Below are 27,031 nucleotides of genomic sequence, written 5' to 3'. Positions count from 1 at the left end.
AATTTGTTTATTTTCTATTCATTATATTAATGTTAAAAATATGAGCTAGGATTTGCTGTTTTCTAAAATGTATATGCGAGGGACTGGAGTCTTAGTACAGTTGGTTAGGGCATGTGAATTGCATACAGCCTACAAGGGTTGAATCCCAGCACCCAACCTCTCTAGGAGAGCTGAAAGCCAAAAGTAAGCTCTGAGCTGCTTGCTGTGGCCCAAAAGGTAAATATCATCCATCACTCCACTTTACTTTTCTGCCAACAACTTCAGAACATTTTGCATTTAAGTGCTTTTTTAAATAACTACTTTTTTTTTTTTTTGGTTTTTGGTTTTTGGGCTACACCTGGTAACGCTCAAGGGTTACTCCTGGTTATGCACTCAGAAGTCACTCCTGTCTTGGGGGAGCATATGGGACACCAGGGGATCGAACCGTGGTTTGTTTCTTGGCTAGCACTTGCAAGGCAGAGACACCTTACCTCTAGCGCCACCTCGACGGCCCCTAAATAACTACTTTTTAAACTGTATTTTCTAGTAGTTATTTTATTATAAACATTTCAATATTGTTTTCATTCTGTTATCCCACGCCTTTTTCTGAGAATTTTCAGTTACTATTTGAGAGAATTTTTAATAAGTCATACGTTTTCTTTACTTAGAGCCGTTTTGTTTTTTTTTTTTTTTTTGATTGATCCAGTGACAAGACTATTGAAACAGGAATAATACCAACCCACCAAATTTCCCATTTAAGAGTATGAATTTTATGGACAAAAGGAAGATGGGGGGCCTTTGTTTAGGATTAATAGCTGGGTGTAATTTTACACTTAGGAGAGTAAATTTAGCTTTAAAAATGTGAGCTGGGAATACAAACCCAATTATGTTTATTCACTTTCAGAGATATCAGCTTTTGTCTATAATAACTACAAGTACACTATCTTTAAGGAAAACTTTCTTGGGCATAATAAAAGTTCTAGATCTTCTGTAATTAAGATCATTCTAAGGAAAATGATCTAATTATAACTGTGACCACGATGTTCTCATATGCTGAAGGTTTATTTTGTCAAAAGTTTAATAGCTTGAGTAGATCATAAAATAGAATGTCATTTTCAGTGATTTGTGAATTAATTGAATTAAATTAACAGGCAATGCAATTTTTATATTTGACCCACACTATACTATTCCATTTGTCCAGATCATTGGGGTGCTAAAATACATGATACAGAGTCTGTTCTTTAAACCTTATTATTAAAATATTGGCAAAAGTTTTTTTCCCATCTGTAGGAAAAAAGAACTTCAGTTATATGTTTCATGAAAGAACCTAGTCTAGTCACTAGAGTAAGTTTGCTAAAAATTGTGATATTTTTCCTTGGGAATAAGTCTAATGTTTCAGAACTCATTTTTTTAATTTTATAATTTAAATCTTTATACCTTTAACATTATGATCTTGACTATCCTGCTCTTCAAGTTTTCAGCAAGCCTTAGTTTCAATATATATGGATATTAGTTTTATGAATGTAATTGATAATAATTATAGATTTTCTTTACAATGCTTCTTGATAAGGGACTATATCAATATAATAATTGTACAAAGGTATTGAGACATTCTTCTTGGATAAATATACAAATAAGTAAGTTATTTGATAGGTTATAATAAACCTATAATAGCTTTATATATATTAGTTAAATCTAATATGTTACAAGAAAACCTTTAAATTGTTTATTGTGTTTAATAAACTACTTCAAGTTAGTTAATATATCTAGTTTATTAATTTTACACCCTAGAAACATTTAAGTCACTTTCTTCATCTCCGGTATTATCAAAAACTCAAGAATGTAATGGCATGGACTTTTTATTTTGGAATAGACACGTCTTTTTCTACTCAATTTCTTCTCAGATGGACCTTGTATTATATGCTCCGTGAGATCTGAGTTTTTGTTATCCCAGTATTTAGTATGGTGCCAAACATTTGAAATCATTAAACGCCTGTTGAGTTTTCCACATTTGAAATTTCCCACAGCTACCGGTATGAGGTGTGCCTGGCAGGGGGCACTGGCACCAATGACTTCAACATCCTTAATCCCACTAAACAAAGCTTTGTTCTTGCACAATTTCCCAAAGTATCAGCACCCTTAGCATATTTCAAATCTCACAGAAGCCCATAATTTAACTTTTTCTTTTTTTAAATAAACGATCCAAATAATTCGCCATGGCTGTGTTTTCTAGTGCATAAATCTTAAGTGAAATTACTTTTTTGTAGCATTTTCGGCAAGCTAGGCTTAAGAGCAACACATGGTGGCGCTGTAAGCTAAGGTTGTGAATAAAACCAAGAAAGAAAAAAAAAAAAAAAAAAAAGACTTGCGGAGGGCTACAGTTCCAGCAGTCAAACACAGATCATTGAGAAGAGGATTCTTAAAGGACTTACCTCGCGGCAAGGATTGACTTCCAAAACAAATTTTCCACGGTAGAACAGAGGCATCCGGACCTTACAAACTCGTGGCACTGGAGACAAAGGAAATGGAAGAGAAGAGCATTCCTAGACTAAGGCAAGTTCTGCTTCTCTTTGTTTGGCTGGCTCAGATTCACGCAAAGCAGGAAGGTTATAGTATTAGCATCTCAGAAGAAACAGATATTGGGTCTGTTGTTGTCAATCTGTCAAAAGACATAGGTCTAGAATTAAGAGAGTTATCAGTAAGGAGGGCAAGGGTCATTTTTAACAATAACAAAAATTATTTTCAGTTCAGTCCTCAGACTGGAGATTTACAAGTAAATGAGAAATTGGATCGGGAAGAACTGTGTGGACCCAATGAGCCCTGTATGTTACATTTCCAGGTCATACTGGAAGAACCATTGAAGGTATATAGGTTTAAGCTTTTGGTGAGTGACATAAATGACAATTCCCCTGTGTTCCCAGAAGCAGAAATGCGTTTGAAAGTCATGGAAAATACTCTTCCAGGAACAGTTTTTCCTCTTAAAAATGCACAAGATTTGGATGTAGGTATTAATGGCATTCAAAACTACACTGTCTACCCCAACTCTTATTTCCACATTCTTACCCAGAATAGTGGTGAAGGTAGAAAATACCCAGAACTGGTTCTGGACAAAGCCCTAGACAGAGAGCAGCAGTCTGAGCTTAAGTTAACTCTCCTGGCAGTAGATGGTGGTTCGCCTCCCAGAACTGGGACTGCCCTGGTCCTCATTGAGATCTTGGACATCAACGACAATGCCCCGGAGTTTGCACAGCCACTCTATCATGCACAGATTCCAGAAAACAGCCTCATAGGATCTCTCGTTGTCACAGTTTCAGCAAGAGATATAGACACCGGGGTAAATGGCAAAGTATTCTATTCATTTTTTTCTGGGGATGAAGAGATTACAAGGACTTTTGTACTTAATGAACATACAGGAGAGATTAAATTAATTAGAGGTCTGGATTATGAAAAAATTGAATCATATGAAGTGAATATTAAAGCATCTGATGGTGCAGGTCTTTCTGGAAAATGCATCGTCAATATTAAGGTAGAGGATGTAAACGACAATGCCCCAGTACTGACAGTGGCTTCACTAGTTAGCTCGATTCCAGAAAATTCCCCTGAGACCACAATAGCTCTTTTCAGTATTCAAGACTTAGACTCTGGAGATAACGGAAAGATGATCTGTTCCATTCAGGAAGACGTTCCATTCACGTTAAAACCTTCCGTTGAAAATTTTTTCGAGTTGGTTACAGAAGCAGCACTGGACCGAGAGCAACAAGCTGAATACAACATCACCATCACGGCGACAGACCTGGGCATCCCCAGGCTGGCAACTCAGCGCACCATCAGGGTGCAGGTGTCCGACGTGAACGACAACGCCCCCGCCTTCAGCCAGCCCTCCTACACCCTGCTGGTGGGCGAGAACAACAGCCCCGCGCTGCACATCGGCAGCGTGAGCGCCACGGACGCGGACGCGGGCAGCAACGCGCAGCTGACCTACTCGCTGCTGCCGGGCCCCGAGCCTTGGCCCCCGCAGCCGCCGCTCGCCTCGCTGGTGTCCATCAACGCGGACAACGGGCAGCTGTTCGCGCTGCGCTCGCTGGACTTCGAGGCGGTGCGCGCCTTCGAGTTCTTTGTGCGCGCGCAGGACCGCGGCTCGCCCGCGCTGAGCGGCCAGGCGCGGGTGCGCGTGCAGGTGCTGGACCGCAACGACAACGCGCCCTTCGTGCTGTACCCGCTGCAGAACGCGTCGGCGGCGTGCAGCGAGCTGGTGCCCAGGGCGGCCGAGGCGGGCTACCTGGTGAGCAAGGTGGTGGCGGTGGACGGCGACGCGGGCCAGAACGCCTGGCTGTCCTTCCAGCTGCTCAAGGCCACGGAGCCCGGGCTCTTCAGCGTGTGGGCGCACAATGGCGAGGTGCGCACGGCGCGGCCGCTCAGCGAGCGCGACGCGCCCAAGCACAGGCTGCTGGTGCTGGTCAGGGACAATGGCGAGCCGCCGCTGTCGGCCAGCGTCACGCTGCACGTGCTGCTGGTGGACGGCTTCTCGCAGCCCTTCCTGCCGCTGCCCGACGCGGCGGCCGGCGCGGCGCCCGACGACCGCCTCACCATCTACCTGGTGGTGGCCTTGGCGTGCGTGTCGTCGCTCTTCCTCTTCTCCGTGCTGGCCTTCGTGGCGGTGCGCCTGTGCCGGCGAGCCGGGCCGGCGGCGGGGGCCGGCTACCCCTACCCGGGTCTGCCCGACGGGCCCTTTCCGGGACAGCTGCTGGATGCCAGCGGCGCGGGGACCCTGTCCCACAGCTACCGGTATGAGGTGTGCCTGGCGGGGGGAGCTGGCACCAATGACTTCAAGTTCTTGAACTCTATTGCCCCCACCGATCAGAAGGATGGAGAAAACTCAAACTATGTAAATGGTTTTAGGTTCAATAACGAATTTGTTGATTTTTCAGAGCATTAGTACATGTCAATAATTATTCTCTATTATCTTTTAGTCCCATTAAGACTGAGTTTGGGGAACTGAAGAGATATTGAAGGGGGTACAGCTTTTTCCTTACAGAATGCCAACCTGATTTTTATCCCGCACACCCTATGTGGTCATCCGAACTATGATATTAGTGACTCCTGAACATAAAGCCTGAATCAAACCCAATTGGGTATCCTTCAAAAACTAAAGTAAGGAAATAGTTGTGGGCTATTCTGCTTTAATTTCCCTATAAAGAGGACTGTTATTACATACTCATTTGCTCTTTTCAGTCATTTTAATTTGACAAAAAATGCATTGTATACTTTACAGATATAGTGAATATTAAGAACATTTTTCACTTTATCAACTTATTTTGTTTGTTTTTGGTTTTTTGGGCCAGACCCGGTGACGCTCAGGGGCTACTCCTCGCTATGCGCTCAGAAATCGCTCCTGGCTTGGGGGACCATGTTAGGATGCCGGGGATAGAACGGAGGTTTGTCCTGAGTCAGTTGCGCAAGGCAAATGCCCTACCACTGTGCTATCGCTCAGGCCCTATCAACCTTTTAACATCAAACAGTTGTTTTGAAGATAACTGTGGTCAACATGTGGTGTTCAACAGTTTAAAAACATACTGCCTAAGATTGTATACCTGTACAATAAAAAATAGCATGTTGATTAATCAAATATCATGCCTGTCTTAAATATTTTAATGGAGAAAAATCTGAAAATTATTCAATCTGAAAATAATTTGCATGGTTATATTTCAATAATATTAAATAGAAATGTTTATAGTTTATCTCATGAAGATTTTCCTCTTTATGTAAATCCTCAGTATATAACAATACTCTCAAATATTAAATTGTTAAAATATTACTAGAGTATTTTAAGGTATTTCAATAATAGATCCTTTGTGTTGTTTGTTATGCTCACCAATCTTTTTCTGGAAAGATCTCTGTTCCTTTGAAGTAAGTTATGCTATTATGTATTATTCTGTATTTTTAAAGGGAGCACTTTCTGTTATACTTAGCTGGAGTGTTGAGCTCACTCAGTTAAATTCTCATATCTGGGAGTGTTTAGGGGTCAACAGGGACCATTAATGTTCTGAGAGGAGCTAAATTTTAATGATAATCAAATTCAGGTCTCTTGGAATGTGGTCTTGTACTGTCTCCCCATCCTACTTCTGTAACTTCAGAAAAATTTAAAAAAGGCAGCAGATATCACTATTCAAGGTAGGTCAATTTTATAACTGTTTAACAAATGGGTTTATAAACATATTACAAGATTGTCATATTAGGAACTTAACTAGACATTAATATGTTGGTGAATACATGAAAATATAAACTGAAAATTAATTCACTACAGATAAGGAGTAATTATATTACTAGAGAGTAATCACCTTATATATTTTCCTGTCCCTCACAAATCTGTATTTTCCCTTAATTTTCCTTGGAAACAAACATACCTTCTTTTAATAAAATTTCCACCTAACCTGGACTGGTTCTGCTTTTATCAAAGCATGTTTATATATTCTTGGATGGTCTGAGTCTTTCAAGTAATTTGAAATTTTTATTGTTAATTTTCGCATTAAAATAGTACTATTTGGGGTCAAAAGTTTGTGAAATATTAGTATCTTACAGTGACAAGTATAAAGTTTTGTTGGAATGTCTATTTTTGATAATTGATGAAAATTTCCAATTTGTACACTGTGGAGTGTATAATATAAATCATTAAAATACTATAAAAAGGATTGAGTGGGGGGAATACTATAAAGGAGGTGGAGTGGTGGCACTAGAGTTAAGGTGTCTGCCTTGCAAGCACTAGCCTAGAGAGAACCACGGTTCAATCCCCTGGCATCCCATATGGTCGCCCCAAGCCAGGAGTGATTTCTGAGTGCATAGCCAGGAGTAACCCCTGAGTGTCAAACAGATGTGCCTCCCCACCTAAAAATAATAAAATAAAATAATATAATATAAAGAAATGTTTTTATATAATTTCTGTCACATTGCACACTAGCTGTAGTGTGAAATATAATCAACAATGTAAAATGGTTTAATATATACCTTGTAATTGGTAGGACCATGAAAATTATTTTTAGGGGCCAGAGTGGTGGCGCAAGAGGTAAAGCATCTACCTTGCAAGCACTAGCCTAGGATGGACCACAGTTTGATCCCCCAGCATCCCATTTGGTCTCCCCAAGCCAGGAGTGCTTTCTGAGTGCATAGCCAGTAGTAATCCCTGAGCATCAACGGGTGCGACCAAACCAACAAAGTATTTTTATTTTATTCTGGGGCCAGAGCAATAGCACAGTCAGTAGGGTGCTTACCTTTTATACAACCAACAGGGTTGAATCAAGAAGTGAGTCCTGTGTGCAGAGCCAGTAGTAAATCCTGAGAACCACTGAGTGTGGCAAAAAAAAAAAATGTTATGTTATTTATTTGGGGAGTTTCTCAAGCAGTGCTCTGGGATTCTGGAAAATACTCCTAGTAATACTTAGCAAATGTGCTGGCAGTTCAGATGTAGAGCCTGAGAACACAGTGTTGCGCAGGCCCTGTAGTACAGGGGACCAATTACCAATTACCCCTCCCCAATTCCATATGCTAATCTCACCTGGATGATCAGACTCATCCACACCTGGGATGGGGTGGGTATCTTGGTGAGAGAATAACAGGGTTGCCTGGGAGGAGGAGGAAGTGGAGGAAAAAAAAGAGGGAGAAGAGAGAGGGGGGAGGGAGAATTGGCAGCCAGGATGGATGCAGAGGAGCGGGAAAATGTCTGCTTAGCTTAGAAGCCATGTAGGAAATGTACATGGCGATTAGTACCTTGTAATATAGCTGGATTTCTCCTGAAACTTCATTGGACTGCTTTGTGAATTTCTTCACCTCTCCACTGTCACCCTGAAACCTACAGACACACTGGGCAAAGGGGCTACAGTCACTAGGCCAAGCCGAGAAAGGCCTCGCCACATCACTAGTACTTTATAATTAATAATTAATAATTAATAGAATACCTGATGGTGCTTATCTTCTATTGGGACTTCATTGAGTAATATTATGGGTGTCAGGGATCTAACCCTTTATTGGACACAAATATGTGTCCTAATTCCCAAACTAACTTTAATTTTTATGATTCCTCTTTATAGGAGGAGACAAGAAGCTTTGCCATTTAATTAAAATCTTTCTTAATTAAAGATATCAAAATACGGGGCCGGGCGGTGGCGCTGGAGGTAAGGTGCCTGCCTTGCCTGCGCTAACCTAGGACGGACCGCGGTTCGATCCCCCGGTGCCCCATATGGTCCCCCAAGAAGCCAGGAGCAACTTCTGAGCGCATAGCCAGGAGTAACCCCTGAGCATCACAGGGTGTGGCCCAAAAACCAAAAAAAAAAAAAAAAAATCAAAATACTATTCAAAAGAGCACAGAGAATCAGAGAGATAGCTCCAAGGGCTACAGTGCATGATTTGCATGTGGGAGCCCTGGGCTTGGTCCCTGGTAACACATATTCCCCAAACAAAAGTGGGAATAAGGGCCCGGATGGATAGCACAGTGGCGTTTGCCTTGCAAGCAGCCGATCCAGGACCAAAGGTGGTTGGTTCAAATCCCGGTGTCCCATATGGTCCCCCGTGCCTGCCAGGAGCTATTTCTGAGCAGACAGCCAGGAGTAACTCCTGAGCACCGCCGGGTGTGGCCCAAAAAAAAAAAAAAAAAAAAAAAAAAAAGTGGGAATAATCCCAGAGCACCAGTCCATGTATTGTCTTTTACTACAGCCTGAAAACAGATACATGTGGAAAATGCTGCCTTGTATAATTAAATACTTATATAATTAGCTCATATAACTAGCTATAAAATAATTTAGGGTGCTAGTTTTAAAAACATAGTGGAAAGAATGACACAATAAGATGCAATTTTATAATTGGCTTCTATGTTAGGAGACTGTCAGAATCTTAACGTTAATTTTTGTATATAGTTTTTGTATCTACTCTGTTCTAGACTATCTAGAATTTATGAATTTATAGAAATTATAAATTATATATAAATATAAAAGTGAGCAATATTGAATTCTGGAACCCAAGTATGACAAAGAAAAAAATATCTTAAATATGTACATATGTGCTCTTATCAAATGGTAATCAATGGTAATAAAAATTGAATAAGAGCAATAGGAAGCCCCTATAGTTTGAAAGTTTCACTAAATCATAACTCCCTGATCTTATGTATAAAGAATGCTATAAACCAAAATTAACTAACAGTTTTTCCTTGGTATAATTTAACCAATAAGACCACAATTTAGAAACCCAGACTAACTAGAATTTGAAATAAAATCTAGAAAAAAATCATTCTTTTGCTGAAAAATATGTGAAGAAATCACACATATATATTATTTGTGCTAGATTGCTAAGTTTTTTAGTTCTCAAAACACCATATTTAGACCACAAATCACTGTTAAGTCTTTGACTTCTCAGTTCTCAGAACACCATAACAGAGGCAGGTTCTAGGAATTACATCTTGATTGTTTACTGATATATTTCAGAAACTAGTCCATAGGTATTAATATCTTTGAATAAATAATTATAATTGGTTTTCCAATTATATCACCTTCTCCAAACCATTTTTAAAGCTTTAACCATTCAGCTAGATTATTAAATGGATATAAATGTAGTAATTCTTTTATAAAACAATGCATTATGGTGTTGCAGACTAAGATGTCAAAAAATTAAAGGCTAGTAAATGCTAGGAACTCTAAAATATGATTAGCAGAGATCAGGTTCAAAAATTCTATAGCAAATATAACTACTCGTCTGGACAAGTTCCTAGCTGAGAGAGCCATCATTGTTTCAGTCTCTTAGCTCCCTAAGATAGAGCTGGGATAATCCTTTGAAGAAGTGATGATGGGAGCTGCAGGGGAGCACTTTGCTAAACAAAGCAAAGTTCTGAGTATTTATCTCTTGCTGGGACTGGCACTACCAGGCTGGGAATCCTGTCACTATTCTGTGATGGAGGAAATGGAGTGCTGGAGAGTTGGTTCTTTGTGTCCAACTAGAAGATCTGGGATTGGGAGTGGAGAATTAGTTGCACAGGAAGCCCGGGTGGCCTCTCACGATAACAAACCCCACTTGCAGCTTGATTTGTGAACTGGAGAGTTAACTGTACATGAGAAATTGGACCAGGGAGAGATGTGTGGCCTCACTGACCCACGTCTAATGCAAATCCAAGTGTTACTGAAAAAGCCATTAGGTGTATACAGAGCTGAGCTACTGATGAGAGACATAAATGATCATTCTCCTTCATTTCCAAAAAAAGGGATAATACTAAAAATGCCGAAAAATAGTTACCTTGAGATTTTTTATTTAGATAAAGTCCAAGACTTATGGGCAATAATAATATCCAAAAAACCACATCAATACCAACTCTCATTTCCATGTTTCAACTGGCAATCCAGGGAATGGCAGGAAGTATTCTGAGTTAATCTAGACAAAGAGCTAGATCTCCAGCAGCAGTAGAAGCTCAGATTAACCATCACAGTTCTGGATGGAGGCTCTCAGCCCAGGTCTGGTTCAGCCAAGGTGAGACTTGTCTTGACAACACCCCTGATTAGTATAGGTACTCTAGTCATCAATGTCTCTACTAGAGATTTAGACACATGGAATTTAGACAAATGGAATGCTATTTTATTATCTCTCATTGTTTTCAGGAGAAAAGCACAACTATAAATTTAAAAAAATTTCAGGAGAGGTTTGCTTCCTTAAAATACTAGATTTTGAGACAATACTCATATGAACTAGATATTGATGCATCCAGTGGCAGTGGACATTCTGGAAAATGCTCTGTGTGGATTGAGGCGATTTATTTTAAGGACAATGCCCCAGAATTACCTATTCCATCACCGCCTCACCGTCTACCTGGTGGTGGCCTTGGCGTGCGTGTTGTCGCTCTTCCTCTTCTTGGTGCTGGCCTTCGTGGCCGTGTGCCTGTAACAGCGGGCCAGCCCGGCAGTGGGGGCCTGCTACCCTACCTGGGTCTGCCCGACACCCTGTTTCCAGGACACCTGCTGGAGGCCAGCAGCGCGGGGTCCCTGTCCCACAGCTACAGGTATGAGATGTCTGGTGGGGGCGCTCAGCACCAATAACTTTGATTACCTGAAGCCTGTTTTTCCTAATATTTTAGGTTACGACTTTGGGAGAGAGCCTAAAGAAATCCTGCTTTACACTATAGTTTCGGCATTTGAAACTGTGGAGGAAGCCTCATACCCCAGCACCAAAGAGACAGATTTGGAGAGACAAATGTTTGGAAGCAAGCACCAATATAGGAAATAATCCACTCAGGGACTCCAACACACAAACCTTCTGCTCCCAAGGAGATAAGCTCACTGAGCTCCTAAACGCAGTGGAGGAAAACTGGAAATGCAAAAGAGCATTTTCCTAAGACCCAGGGTCTTTATTTAGAAGCACTAGACCATATCCTGGGGTGTAGAATAGGGAAGGAACTAGTTGATCTTACATCCTCCCCTTAATTGACATTCTAGAAAAATGCAGAAATATGCCAAGAAATTTGCATCCCAAGATTCTAAGAAAAGGGGCAGATGCCTCTAAAAGATAAAAGGGTTGGCAAAATTTTTCATAGGTGCAGCAATATTTGAAAATAAAATAGAAATAAAAATCTTTTGGCCTAAAAATAAGGGTTTCCCTATCCACGAAGCATCCTGCCATTGACAACTACAGGCTCCAGGTACACTAATTTATCTAACCCCAAAGTCTTTCTTTGAGGTCTCAGAAAACTTTGTCAACCACGGTTTTCACTTCAGGTTTCAGTAATTGGAGATCTGGTGTATGTCAAAGTCAGTATTCCTGAATTGGCTCCTGATTTCATTTCACCGTTTTGTAGCGAGGCAGGGAAATCTGCCTTCAAAAAAAATTACTGCTGATTTCCAAGCCATAGTCAGGTTACACTGGGAAAAGTATGTGCCAAAGCAATTCCAGGGTCTGTCCTGGTAGTAGGTCTGTTCCTAATGTTGGATCATGGTGGGTTGAAAGATGAAGCTCAAGGTTTAGGGGTGAACGGTTGGTGTCCATGCAAATAAAGTCTAAGTCAAGTCACTATAGTAAATGTACAAGGATGAAGGCCCCATTAACAAAAATATCTGAGTTCTCATCCCTAATGGAAAATAACTGCTCTTAGTTTCTAACATTTTCTGATTTTAATGCACATTGCAAAAGGAAATATTGTTATAGTATACTATTGAAAGCAAAGGGGGAAAATAATAACAAACCAAAAATGCCTGTAACATAGTTATATCAAAGCACAAAACTTCAAGGGTACTATCTATACTATCTTCTAATAATTCTTACTATCAAATATAAAGAAAAGGGGGAAAGCTATAACTACATAAACTATAATGAAATATACACTGAAGAATATACATATTGAAGAAATATAAGAAATATACAGAGGAATAAGAAATATACAGAATACACATAAGAAATATACAGAGGAGATATACATATTTCCTAGAAATCATTTGAAATAGTTTGGGGGGAGGATAAATTCTAGATCACAACTTCAGGTAGCAGCATAGTGTTGTGGAGTGTGAAAATATGGCTATCAACAGTCACAGATCATGGAATATCCTCAAGCCAAGGATCTCTCAAAAGTCAAAACCAGTTGCAAGCATCAGTCTATGGGGAAGGGAAGTTGTAAAAAGGTGACCACTGAGAATACATCAGAAATAGTGGTGGTGGTGGTATTTTCTTTCCAGAGCAGAGACAGGAGTCAGGCTGGAGGTTAGGGTTTCCACCAACAACAGGTAGAAAGATGGTTCATGAGAAGTTAAGAACTGAAGATAAAATGAGTTAGCTAGGGCCCGGAGAGATAGCATAGTGGTGTTTGCCTTGCAAGCAGCCGATCAAGGACCTAAGGTGGTTGGTTCGAATCCCGGTGTCCCATATGGTCCCCCGTGCCTGCCAGGAGCTATTTCTGAGCAGACAGCCAGGAGTAACCCCTGAGCACCGCCGGGTGTGGCCCAAAAACCAAAAAAAAAATGAGTTAGCTAGGGATAAATAATAAATCGGGGGTGAGAGAGTGAGAGAGAACATTAGAAAGACGGGGCTAAGTCCAACAGAAGGAAGGTCTAATATACAATATAAACAGACATTGCTTACAATTCAGACATTTAGCAGACATAGGGGTGGACAACATATACACACTAACACACACATAGACAGACCCAGATATAAGGGTCAAAGCACTCCAAAATATAAAACCGGCATATCAGGTATAAAAATTTTCTATTTCCTTGGAGTACTTCACATTGATGGAGGGGAATTTTGATGAAAAGAGCTTCATGCTCTAGAATGAGCACAGAACATTCCCCCCAAAAAATCATAATTTTCAAGTCTAGAATACTAAGTAATATGGTAATGAGCACCGTAGAAAAAGAGTCATTTTAAAGTATAGTACCACATGTTTCAAAATCCAGGTTTCTTTTCTGAAAGCAAACTCAAAATAATATAGTAAAAAAAAACTTACAAGAATTAAAGGTAAATAGTGAAATCATATTCAATGGATGAGCACTGTAGCAAGAATCCATAGCATTCAGATGCTTTATCCAAAGATTACTGTGGAGAAAGACATTAGATCATAAAAGCAGGTATACACAAATGGAAAATGAGTAATTTAAAATATTTGTTAAGACATTATCATAATGATCACTGTATTAGGAGTCCAACAGAACATATCACTGTAATGCAAAACTAAAGCATACAAATTATATTTTCATGGATCACTGTGGAACAAAGCATTAAAATGTTATTATAAATATAATAGAATAGAAATTAAGACATATAATATTCTAATACTGAGCATTGTAGTGGGAGTTCATGTCTTCCAAACTTAGTCTGCAGTTGCTTTCTGTTGGTAAAAATGTTAGAACATTATAATGACATCTCTAAAAAGCATTCAGTTGAACATTTGCTAATTTAAATATGTGTATCCATTGCAGCAGGTCTCTTTGAAGTATAAAAAAAAGAATATAAGCTGCTGAAGATTTCACAGATGATTTGAAGATTTCTGAAACTTCTTGATCATCAAATTTATTTTTTGTTGTCGTTGTTTAATTTTATTGAAATCATTGTGAATTTTAAGTCTTTCACAGTTGTATGTCAGGCATATAGTAGCAGTGTATCAGGGTCATTCCCACTCCAGTGTTGACGTCTCTCCACCATAGTTCCCAGCATGCATCACAAATCCCCACCCTTATCCTCCTGTACTACCAGTGTAGTAGGTCCATTTTGTGTTTAGTTTATTATAGTTTGGGTCTCTTGACTGCACTGCCATTGACTTTGGCTTAGGCATTTAGATCTGACCCCCCTTTTTTTTACTCAATGGCCCTGAAACCACTTGGCCCTAGGGTCCCATACACTTTTTCATTCTTCAATTTGTAAAATAATATAGAAATATGAGGCCAAACAAAATGATTCAAGTTATAAGGTTCTATGGAAAAGGTGTGAGCCCTTTTATAGAAGATATAAAAAGGGAGGTGTGGAAAATTTATTTTTGTATAGGCACAGTAAACATTGGGGAAATTCAAAAGGAATTTTTCTTTTCCTAAGAGATACAGGGTGTCTCAATTCATAAATTATACTGTCATAAGACCAAATACAGGCTCCAGGTGTTTTGGTTCTCCAACTCCAAGGTCTTTTATTATGGTCCCAGGAGAAGTTCTGTTCAGTTGCAGTTGTCAAAGTCAGTCTTCTGTAATTATATATCTTGGTTTTTGCACAAGTACTAGGACCAAGACTAGGATAAAGTCTTTCTTTATAGCCCAGAAAAAGTTCTGCTCAGTTGCTGTTTCTCAGTCAGTCTTCTGTAATAAAAAGGGTTTGTGAAAAGAGCTTGGAACAAAGCATCTTCTAATTTCATCTTACTGTTAGGTAGTGAGGTAGGGCAACCTGCCCTTAGATTGAGTTATTGTTCCCTTATTTTCAGGGTGTCATATGAACCTATCCTGGAGCAAGTTGTTTCCAGAGCAATATTAGGGCTTCCCGTGGGGAGAGTTTTATTTCTGGTGCTGGTGCAGGAAACCTGTGTTAGTTCTAATTTTGGGACCCAGAGTTTGGAGTGGACAGTCTATGTCTGATTAAGGCCTAAGTCAAGTCTCCATGACTAATATTCAAGGTGAGGGGCGCCTCTGCACTATAAAATTTATGAGTTATTGGGACCGGAGAGATATCATGAAGGTAGAGCATTTGCCTTGCAAGCAGAAGGATGGTGGTTTGAATCCCAGCATCCCATATGGTTCCTTGAGCCTTCCAGAAGCAATTTCTGCGCACACAGCCAGGAGTAACCCCTGAGTGCTGCCGGGTGTGACCCCAAAGCAAACAAACAAAATTTATGGGCTATTATCTCTATTAGGTAAGAACTTTTTTCTATACATAAGATTTCCCCATTTTATGGGGCCAGAGCAGTAGCGCAGGACATAAAGCATCTGCCTTGCATGTGCTAGCCTAGGACGCATCACGGTTTGATCCCCCAGCATCTGATATGGTCCCCCTAGCCAGGGATGATTTCTGAGAACATATCCAGGAGGAACTCCTTAGTGTCACTGGGTGTGGTCCAAAAACCAAAAAAAAAAAAAAAAAAACAAACAAAAAAAATTCCCCATTTTAGTGTGTCTATGCAAAAATGAACTTTCCATAGAGTTCCAGATCTGCCTTCTGATTAAACATCTGATTGAGCTATTATAATATCATTTTGGTCAGGTTTTTCAGTTTGCAAGTCAATATCATTGGGTGAAGCAACTAGAGTCTCTTTTGGCCAAGCACTAGTCAGACATGGTGAGATACCAACCTCAGGGATTTTGCCTTGACTACATCTTATTACAGATATTTTTTCTATTTTTCAGCTTTAGAGGCCTTTTAGAAACAACAGCTCATCACATCCTAAGACAACGTGACTCCTGAGACCATCCTGCCAGAGCCATCTAGGCTATTAATTTTACTCTTAGAACCTTCATGAAACCACATTTCCAACCGCATTGAATGGGGTAAAACAAGTTCAGTAATTCCAACACACAAGCCTCTGCTCCTAAAATGCAGAAATCTCAGTGGAAGAAAACCAGAAATGCAAGAGAGCATTTTCCTGAGACCCAGGGTCTTTATTAGGGAGCACCAGACAACATCCTGGGATGGAGAATAGGGAGGTATTTGATTAATTCAACAGAAATTAAACCTTTGTGTTCAATACTCTAGTCTCATTAACCTTATTAGCCTTTATAAATTCAATAGTACTCTTTGATTATCTCTTTTCCATATTGCTTAGTAAAGCTACTCTTCTTGACCTTACTACCCTGAGATTATTTTCCCAATTGTTTTTAGTAAAAAGTTTATATTAGATAATTTAATATTTCTGATTAAAATTTTAGTAGCTATTTCCAAGGATATTAGGAAAGTTAACCACTTAGAATTAATATAAATATAATTTAAAATACTCTGTATATGTGTACATATATGTATGTGTAGATATAAATATAGTGTATACATGTATAATTTAAAATACTCTGTATATCTGTATATGATAAATGCAGCATGTGAATGCTCCATTCCTTTTTATTGCACTGAATTTTTAAATGTGTTTGTTTTTTGTTTATATTACTTATACAAAATGACCTTTGTATAACCCTTTATAATTTGGGATTGAAATCAACTTGCATTTACCTATATCTGATTTATTTTAAGCTGCTTGGAAAGTCCTACCAAAAGACAAAGCATATAATTTATGCTATTTATTTCAAAAATCACATATTTAGTCACTAGATATATGTTGAAATACATGTCATCTCAATAAGAGTCTAATATCTCTTTCATATAAAATTAATACTAGACACACTGTGTGTCAAATTATTCTATTTATAATGATTCTACTTATTTAACATGTCATAGACTATGATCAAGTACCCATTATTCTTATATTTATTTGGGATATTAACACACAAGCTCAGATTGTAAATCTAGACATGGTGACACAATATGTCTTCAGATTGACATTATTGTGGTTGATAAGAGATTATATATTGTTCATTTTTATTTTGAGGTTACATCTGGTGGTGCATATAATGTAACACACCTCTTTGCACCACACATGTGGTTTATGCTGTAGTGTAACAAAAGATGTAAGAAATGCTTATTAGTGCTCGCTTCAGCAGCACATACTAAAATTGGAACGATACAGAGAAGATTAGCATGGCCCCTGCGCAAGGATGACACGCAAATTCGTGAAGCGTTCCATATTTTTTTAAAAGAAATAAAAAAAGAAAAAAAAAGAAATGCTTACTAAACAGTAGAGATACTTTCATTGGGGCAGTACTCTGACCTACTGCTAAAGAATTTTCTTCATTCAAATATCAATACACAATTAATTTAACTTTCAAAAGAATATTTCTGACTAGCAACCAGATTCTAAAACTAAAATGAGATGGTGATCTTACAAACACCTTAACTTTAAAACCTTCATTATGGTGTCCTCATAAGGTAACTTAAGATGTTCTTGCTGAAATCTATAAACACTCATTTTCCTGTCAGGAAGGGAATTAATGTGGTCAAGACTTCTACTTAGTAAGTATAATAGCTAATTGTGAGTTCTGAAAATATTCATAGTCAGATCATTAATCCACATATCTTAATAGGATATTATTGGTTAAATGATATAAATTCTTTACAACTTTTCTATATATGACTATGTGTGGTTTGAAACAACACAGGACACCAGTACCAGTATACTAGTATTTGAGACTCTTTCTAATATTACTTAACAAGTACTTTAATTTTGGTAAAATTTAGATTGTAAGTACATCTCAAATTAACGGTTATTTTTGAACTGATCTGAACTATGTTAAAAGGAACATTACTTTCATTTTATAAGAAAAGTAATGAAATGTCAATAAAAATCTATCAGGTCATATGAATGATAATGCCTTAAATAAATGTAAAACTCCACATTTGCACCCAGAATTTTTGTGCATGTGTATGTATTTATATATAATGTATATTTGAGTATATTTGTATATGGGGTACCTTTAATAATGGTGGACATGCACCACAGACAGGATACATATACCAGAATAATAGTTGTTTTTCCATATCATAAGGCTATGTGCTCCTTTAGTTCATAAATATTATAAAACTTAGCACTAATATAATATTCTAGAAAACATTTTACTTGTGAAATAAATAAGTTAATTATAAATTTAATAGTGTTACCATTATTGGATTCAGAATTTTTATATTTGTCTTTCCTCAAAGGAGTGTCCCAAAAGATGAAACTGTCATTTTTTTCATGAGATAAAGAAACAATATCAATGACGTGAGGAAGTGACATGGCTGAAGTTAGAGTGAACCAAATTGTTAAGGATTGGAACCTGATATTTAAATTGTTTACATATTGCTGATAATATGCATCTATTTTGGGGTAGTTTGGTGTAATTGTTTTTGCATCAACTGACTTACTCTGCCCTTATTTTTTTTTAATTTTATAATTCAGTTACTCAATACAACTGTAATGATAAATATATGAATATGAAAAGTGAAATCTTCATCAAACCTCTATTTAGAACAGAGAATAATATCAGCAACAGTAGAAGAAAACAAAGATATCCAACAAAATAATGAAGAGAGAAAATGGAAAAACATCTGTAACTGAGCAGAAGAATTGTTCATGTTTTACTTCTAGGTGGTGTACAACAGTGTGAAATATTATATCAGCTCAATTCAACCTGCTAATACATTGTTGAGAATTTTTTCTAAGTTCATGGTATATCTTGTTTTTATATTTAATCTTTATATTTTTTCAAGTAATGTCGTTGTTAGTTTTAATTTCATGATTATACTGATCTCATAACAATACGTTTTCTGGTCTGTGCTTCTTTGAGGAAAAGTCTCTGTATAGTTATTATTTATTTTTTACATTTCATATAAATTACCCAATAAGGATTTTGCAGTTAATATTTATGAGATTTTAAATTTCAAACTCACTTAAATAGATAGTTGTGATCCCATTTTTATATACCTTGTTTTCCCAAAAATAAAACAGTGTCTTATATTAATTTTTGCCCTCACAGATGCATTAGGTCTTATTTTCAGGGGATGTCTTATTTTTCCATGAAGAAGAATATGGTACATATTTATTATTAAAGAAAAATAAAGGAAATTTATTATTTACATATGGTACGGTTGCACGGTAGTTTTCAACACAAATCAGACAAATTGTGAATCCTACATACAGCAGTCTGGGCAGCCCTAGTATCCAGTTTGTGGCAAATTAATTTTCATTCTGAGACAGAGCCTAGAAGGGACTTACTTTTGGGGGATTCCTTATATTTCACCCAGAAGGAAACCTGCAAGTAGGTCTTATTTTTGGAGGATTATTATTTTGGGGGAATCACAGTACTCTTGTGTTAACTGCTAACTTGTTAAAGTTATATTGGTAGGGCTACTTCCCTGAGGTGTTTAGAGTCCAAGGAGTCTAAGCCTGAAAATTCAGCGCTTAACTGTCAATATAGTACTGCTCACACCCAAATAGAGTAAACCTAGGTTAAACTGGACATGGTTGGAAAGTTAGCTCTGCAGTGCTGAGGATGGTAGTCTTGACCTACATGCATTGCATGCACTCTACCTCATTCACTATTATTTCAGTCTAGTAATTTGTATTTTTAAAATTTGTCCATTTTATATAAAATGTGAATTTGTTAGCCTAAAGTTATTGATAATATTTATTTATAATCCTATCCATATATTTAGATATATAGTATTGTTATTTTCTGGATATTAGTTATAAGGAAATAGTGGCTCTTATGGCCCCCGATCAGCCATAAGCAGGTACTGTCCATTTAAGAGTAAAGATGTCAGTTACCACTGTTACTATTACTACTGCTATTTGGGGCAATTTCATCCCCACCAGGATGAAATGTGAGGAGTAGGGGAGAGACTCTGTTGCTCCTGCTACATGGTCTTTGGCTGATTGCTGGAGAAACTGCCATACTCACAGCTCCTGCTGACTTTTGCTGAACCTCTCCTAACTCTCTGGGCCTAACATTAACAATTATTAAAAGGTTTCTCATTTATTTATATCAGTGTTATTCTGACAGCTTCAATTTTAAACTACTATTTGTTTTCTATATAATTTATTTCCTCTCTTACAGTTTTATTTCTTTTCTTATGCATACTTTTCATTCTGGTTTGGTTTTAGTTTCAGTTTTACTGAGAAATACTGTCTCCCCAAAGTTATAGTAAAATATAAATATACAAAACAATTAAATTAAAAACAAAACAATTAAAATTACTTCAATGCATTCATTAAGCTGCATTTTATGGATCATGCTACACCATGGTATTTTATCATTGTGTTTGCATTTAAGCATAATTTTCCCTTTGCATTCATCTTTAATCCTTTGTCTACAGGAGTACTTGCTTAATTGCTATTTAAGTATAATGTGTTGATTAACTACTAAATATTAAGAAATTTTACCCCTGGAGATATTTCTTGTATCTAAAACAACTTTATTTTGGTTTAAGAACATAGTATATGATGTCACTCATTTAAAATTCATTGAGTTTTTTTGTGTTATTTGAAATATCCAGCATGTAAAACATCTTGGTGAGTATTCCATGAGTACCGAATACATGTGTATTTCATATTTGTTGTGTATAATGATCTATATATTAACTAAGTGACATTGTTTAACAATATTTTCTTTTAAGTTTAATATGTTCTTGTATTTTCTCTCTATTACTGAAAGAAAATTTTATATACCTTAATCATGATTGTAGATTTGTGTTTGTTTTAATGGTCACAGAATTTTTAAAATTCTAATATTTTGAAGCTTATATTATATGTAATTATAATTTCACAGAGTAAGATTATTTTTGATAGATTGACACTAATTATGACTAAATATACCTTTTAAAACTTAATCATACTCAATCATTTTTACGGTTTTTGGGTCAAACCCAGCAGCGCTCAGAAGTTACTCTTGACTCTAAACTCAAAAATTACTCCTGACAGTGGACAAGAGCTATATAGAATGCCATGGATCAAACTTGAGATGCAAAGCAAGCATACTACCTGACATACTATATCCCTAGCCTATATTCTTAAACTTAATCTTATAGTCACTTGTACTTATACTTCTTATTCATATATTAATCTTATTTAAGTTTATAATTTCTAAATTATGTCATTCAATCTTTAATTTTATTCATTTTTAAAATTTGCACCTTTTAATAAAATTCTTTAATTGTGTTGACTGACTGCAGTTTTTATGTGTGCCTTATGCATTCATTTATTGATACCTGTTTTCTGTTGAACTATTTGTATAATTTATATACAATTTTTTATTTTATTTATTTATTTATCTTTTGTTTTTGGGTCACACCCACAGTGCTTAGGGGTTACTCCTGGCTCTATGCTCAGAAATTGCTCCTGACAGGCTCGGAGGACCATATGGGATGCCGGGATTCAAACCAATGACCTTCTGCATAAAAGGCAAACGCCATACCTTCATGCTATATCTCTGGCCCCACAATTTTTATTTTAAATTGACATTTCACTTGTAACATTTTGTAGGTTAACAAATAAAAAAATACATAGCTATATAGTAAGAGTACAGAGATAATACATTTGCCTTTTACATGATCTCATCTCAATTCTAGAACTACATATGATTACCCAAACATGACCAGTAGTGACTCCTCAACACAGTCTCAGGTGTGTTTCAGCATTACTCTTCACCACCAAAGAACACACAGTCTTAGAATCACAGTATACTTCAAATTAGTATAATACTGACTTTAAAACTTGAACACTTTCCATCATGTAATACTCACACTTCCTGGCATGCCGTAGATCAGTACAAGATAGAAAAATGTATTTAAGAATTCATGGAGTTAAGAAGCTTAATGAATATAATACAATTAGAAAATATTTTAGAAAGACATGAATACATATTGCTTGAGAGATATTCTATACTGGAAAACTACAATGTAAATAATAATTAAATTACAAAGGATTCATCTAGATAACAAATTTAAGTATGTATGAGAACCCATACCGAAGATAATCTGTGAACTTAATAAACGAACCGCAGTTCGATCCCCCAGCATTCCATATGGTCCCCCAAGCCAGGAGCGACGTCAGAGCGCATAGCCAGTAGTAACCCCTCAGCGTTACCAGATGTGGCCCAAAAACAAAAAACAAAAAAGAAAATGAGAAAAGATACTACCCTACAAAAATATATTAAGTGTAGACAACTCTTTAATTACTTTTTGTATCTTAATACTTATGTAAAAATGTATATGTAAAAGAATACTATGAATATAAAATATTAGAAAATCATTCTTCATTTCTATGTTAGTAATTCACAGAGATATGGGCAGTGTATTCTGTTAAAAGGATTAACTTTTTGTTTCTTAGAAAACATACAAGCTTATGAAGGAGAGAAAAATATCTATAAGTATTAAAAAGTGGGAATGTCTTTAACCAGATAGCTTTATCTTTTCGACAACCTTTATTTCTTCCACATTCATTAATACACATGTAAAAAATGCATTGGAGAAAGCCTTATGAATATAAGAAATGCAGGGAAAATTTCCCAGACATTACTCTAAAAGGGATAAAACATTACAGAAAGTAGTTCTATAACATAACATGGGGAAATTTATTATTTGCCCATATCATTTTTAGCTTTTATGCCAAAATATTGTAGTCATCAGAACTTTCTCCTTATTCTGTGCTCAAATATCATTCCTGGTAATACACAGAGACCATATACATTACATGGGATTCAAGTGAGGTTGGCTCCAAGCAAAGCAAGTTCATTAAGCTCCTTACTATTTCTGCAGCCTCTTTATCCTTTACAAATACTTGCTTATGGTACAGGTGTGAGGGCCTTTACTTGTAAATTATTTAGCAAATCCTTTTATTTTTATTTAACTGTATGCTATACATGGAATTATGTACACTGGAGAAACACTGTAAATCTATGAATTAGAGAAATGCCTTCAGAAATGTTTACCCCTTAAGAAACATGAGAACTCATACTGGAGAGAAGTCTTACAGTTTAAGTATATGACTATCTTACCAGATATCGCATTATTTTAAAGCAAAGTGAATACTCAGAATATAGAGAAACCACATAAGAGTTAAGAAATAGGATATGAAATTCTAACACTGTTGTGAATATGTGAGAACACATACTGATCTCAGTGTAAGAAATAGGAAAATGAATTTACTAACACTGTAGTTCAAATGTGAGAATACATACTGAAGAGAAATCATATAGATAGAAGAATGTGGGAAAGTCCAAATTTTTCTCATCTGAGTCAGTATCCTTTTACTAGAAGATAATATTAAATAATATGAAAAATATGAAATTAAGAATATGAGTCAGTGATCGCATTATGAAGTTCTGTGTTCAGTCCTTAGCAACTAAAATGTGGAAACTGTTTTAGTATTATGCTATATTTCAAATACTAATGAAAACTCACATTGAATAGAAACTTAACTAAAGTAAAACGTGGGAAAATCTTCAGGAGCATCATTTCCATTTTGCAAAGGAAATCCATGCCAAAGAAAACCATTATTTATTTATTTGTTTTAGGATTTCTGGGCCACACCCAATGATGCTCAGGGGTTACTCCTGAATATAGGCTCAGAAATCTCTCCTGGCTTAGGAGACCATATGGGATGCCAGGGGATCAAACCATGGTCTGTCCTGGGTCAGCCACATGCAAGGCAAATGCCCTACCACTGCCATCACTCTGGCTCCAGAAAACATTTTTTAAATGTAGTAAATAACTAATTTGACCCAGGTTGTGTAATCTATGAGAAGAATACATACCAGTACATTACAGCTCTTGTCAGCTCTGGACAATTGAGATGTGTAAAGGCTGATTAAGTCATGCCAAAGGGGGAGAACTGCCATCATCATAATGGCCCAGCAGCAGGTGATAGTTCACAGAAGGTCCTGGTGTTCAAAGTGAAATTCTTGAAGGATGGATGAATGAAGAGCTGGTGGATGAATTATACCTCTACAACTGGAGGAAGCCATCTTTGTACCCATCAGTACCCGAAAAATGTAACTTATCTAGTAAGATAGTCCTATATTCTGCCTTGACTATTTCAAGACACATATTTAATTTCCTATTTTTTTAATTTTCATATTTACCACCTACATATTGAAGTATGGCAGTTGTACTTGGACATGCCCCTTGGATACCCTCACTGTAATGACTTTTGAATCTGGATATTGACATGCCCCTTGCCATGATGGGTAAAAAATAAAAACTTGAACCTTTTCAGGGGGACCCAGGATAGTGACCCAGGATAGAGCAGCACCTGCTGGCTCACTGGGGCCAAAAATAAAACATCTTTGAGATGCTGCCTGCTTTGTATCAATCCCTATTTTTTACTTTCTTGTACTAGGGCCTCCCCCACCTATCCCTAGTCAGTAAATTTCCATCTATCGCTTCCTCTCTCTCAGAAACCCTTAGGTGGTGTCAGAGGTCAAACCCTAATATGGAATTCAGCAGGACAAACCAGTCTTTGTGGCAAGAGTACATAAACTAAGGCATTGGCTAGCCCCAGAGCCCTAAGAAATATCACAGTTTCCTATCAGGCATACATTCCAGGAAGCTCATGACATCCTCGAAACCTCACTAACCTTGAGATGTTCCTGTGCCCCTTATGTAAAGATGGCATATAAAGATTATCTGTAAGATGACCTCTGTAATGTGGGCTGTTTATCCTGCCTTCTCTCTACCCCCTGTAAAAATTGTGCTTAAAAGAAGCCTGTACCTATCAATAAACGGAGCCTTGACAAGCCTTGTGTTGCTTGGCCCCATTCTTTCTCCCCATTCTCTTTTCAGGCTGAGACCCCTCTATACCCTGCAGGCAGGACAAGGTGGTGGTGGCAGGCCTCGGAATCTAGGAGGAATAAAAAGTATACTTGGTTTCTATTTCTCTCTTTTCTCTTAGTCTTGTACATGCAGTCACTACATATTGACATCTCTGGGTGCCCCACCAAGAAGCCAGGCCCCACAGGCTTTGCAAGCCTTGTAGCACAGATCAATTGCAAGCCATAGGCCTCTACAGCCTTGCAGCCACCAAGAAGCAGGCAGACTTGCAGCTTACTGAAGTAACCTGCTGGATAACAGTTGATATCTACAAACCTACGTTTAGATTTTTAGCAAACTCTTGAACCAAATATGAGAATGACTATCTGTGAATTTCAAGTCTTCATCCACCTGTGGATAACCAATATAGTGGAGTACTTCCCTCTGTAAGGTGTAATCCTATGCATAATTCCAGGACTATCCTGTTAATGAAAATGATAGTTGCTTAATGAAACCAATACTTTCTCCACAGCCAATGTGAATGTTTTGATTATTTTAAGTAAATGAAAAGGTAAGAAAAGGATAGGACAAAGAATATTTTGAAACTAGAAAGATAGAAAGATAGAAACTAGAAAAGAGGTTTCATCTGTTCTTCTATTAAAGTTAAAACAGAAAAGAATGGAGTGAAGATACCCAGAAACTTGATGTTATCTTGTATGAAAACTAAAGTATCCTCTGATAGCAATAGCTCAGATTTTTTATAATGATTTATATGATATTGGTAATGATATAGATGAGGAAAATGTACTATTGTGCTTGCTGATGATTTTGGGAATGAGGAGTTGTGACATTTACTCCCAATATTACTTTACTATCCTGCCACCTCAGGTCAAAGGAAGGAGAGTAAGTAGAATAACAGTGGTCATCTAGTAAAAATCTGTCATGGAAGGTGATAGACGGCTTATTAATTAATCTTATATAGCTAAGTTTGATCCTTCTTATAGACCTCCTAATATAAAGAAAGTAATGTCCAAAGAGTCAAGATTTAAACATTCTTTCTTCATTCATCATTGTGTTGATTTTTTTCTTTAAATTCAATTTCCTATCTCACTTTTACAAATTAAATTGTTCACAGGAGATATTTGTTTATATATTCTCTTTGGGTTCTCTTTTAGGCCACACATGACAGAAGCTACGCCTACTAATCTGTAGTTGCTTATGATGGTATTCAGTGGACCAAATGGGGTGCTACATATTACTCAGTCTGCTAAGCTATCACTCTGCCTGTTTTAAAATATTGGGGTTTGGGGATACACCTGGTAATGATCAAGGCTTACTTCTGCCTATGAACTCAGGGATCATTCCTGGTGGGGTTTAGAGACTGTATAAAATGCCAGAAATTGAACGCAGATCAGTTCTATTCAAGCCAAGTGATATAGATAGATAGATAGATAGATAGATAGATAGATAGATAGATAGATAGATAGATAGATAGATAGGTAGGTAGATAGATAGGTAGATAGATAGATATGCTGTACTATCTTACCAGCCCCACATTTATAGATTTGCAGATAAATTAAATAGTAATTCATTTTTAAGTTACAAATATTGAAAGCTATGCCAGTGACTCATGTGTGATTTGATCCCTAGTTTATATTTGTGGTTTTTCTATTTATAATATACAGCACCAAGGTGATGGCTATAGCCTCCAGTACCCCTTTCACTACATAACAGAACTTTTTATATGTACTTTATAATTATGGTTTCATATACATATATTGTTGGGTTCATGCTATCAGCCCAGTGATAATACAAAGAGACCACCCGGCAATGCAAGTCACAAAGTGGGGTTTTATATGCTTAGCTAGCTAAGGGTCTGAGACTTCCACCTGGGAACAGGTTTCCTAAAGTCAAGGATCCCTAGTCACTTTTCCACTCGGGTTAAATAGCTATCATATCCATGCATCAGAGCTGAATATACTGCCCCCAGAGAGCAGATTAAAAGGGATACACTATTCAAATGTCACAAGATACATAATTCAGATGTTACAAGGCCTGAGTGCATGCATGTGGGTGCTGTGTTCTGAAAATGGGTGCCATGTTTCAGGTTTTGTGTCTTCCCTTGTTTCCAACTCTTATCTGAAGGCCACATACCCACAAGCTAACCAGCTAACAAGGGTCTGAGACTTCCACCTGGGAACAGGTTTCCTAAAGTCAAGGATCCCTAGTCACTTTTCCA

At 37.3% G+C, this 27,031-nt stretch overlaps 1 protein-coding gene and 1 non-coding gene across 2 annotated transcripts; both read left to right on the top strand.

The window, feature by feature from the left end:
* The first annotated feature begins 2,440 nt into the window (after positions 1 to 2,440).
* LOC126028322 (protocadherin beta-15-like) lies at positions 2,441 to 11,229 on the top strand. The gene is made up of 2 exons (XM_049787339.1): positions 2,441 to 4,812; positions 11,052 to 11,229. The coding sequence occupies exons 1-2, from the start codon at positions 2,504 to 2,506 to the stop codon at positions 11,227 to 11,229; spliced, it is 2,487 nt and encodes an 828-aa protein (XP_049643296.1). The 5' UTR covers positions 2,441 to 2,503.
* Positions 11,230 to 17,097: 5,868 nt separating this feature from the next.
* On the top strand, positions 17,098 to 17,200 carry LOC126029010 (U6 spliceosomal RNA). The gene has a single exon (XR_007502672.1). It is a non-coding gene; the product is annotated as a U6 spliceosomal RNA (small nuclear RNA).
* The last annotated feature ends 9,831 nt before the right edge of the window (positions 17,201 to 27,031 follow it).

This window comes from Suncus etruscus, chromosome 14, assembly GCF_024139225.1.
Source record: "Suncus etruscus isolate mSunEtr1 chromosome 14, mSunEtr1.pri.cur, whole genome shotgun sequence".
In the NCBI taxonomy this organism is placed as follows: domain Eukaryota; kingdom Metazoa; phylum Chordata; class Mammalia; order Eulipotyphla; family Soricidae; genus Suncus; species Suncus etruscus.
This window is presented reverse-complemented; position numbering and strand designations above follow the sequence as displayed.

What these genes read in the sequence shown, in the direction of transcription:
- LOC126028322 (XM_049787339.1), top strand. Translation starts at nt 2,504, where the DNA reads ATGGAAGAGAAGAGCATTCCTAGACTAAGGCAAGTTCTGCTTCTCTTT. An exon ending in GGCACCAATGACTTCAAGTT is followed by an intron (nt 4,813 to 11,051) that starts CTTGAACTCTAT and finishes TAACTTTGATTA; the next exon opens with CCTGAAGCCTGTTTTTCCTA.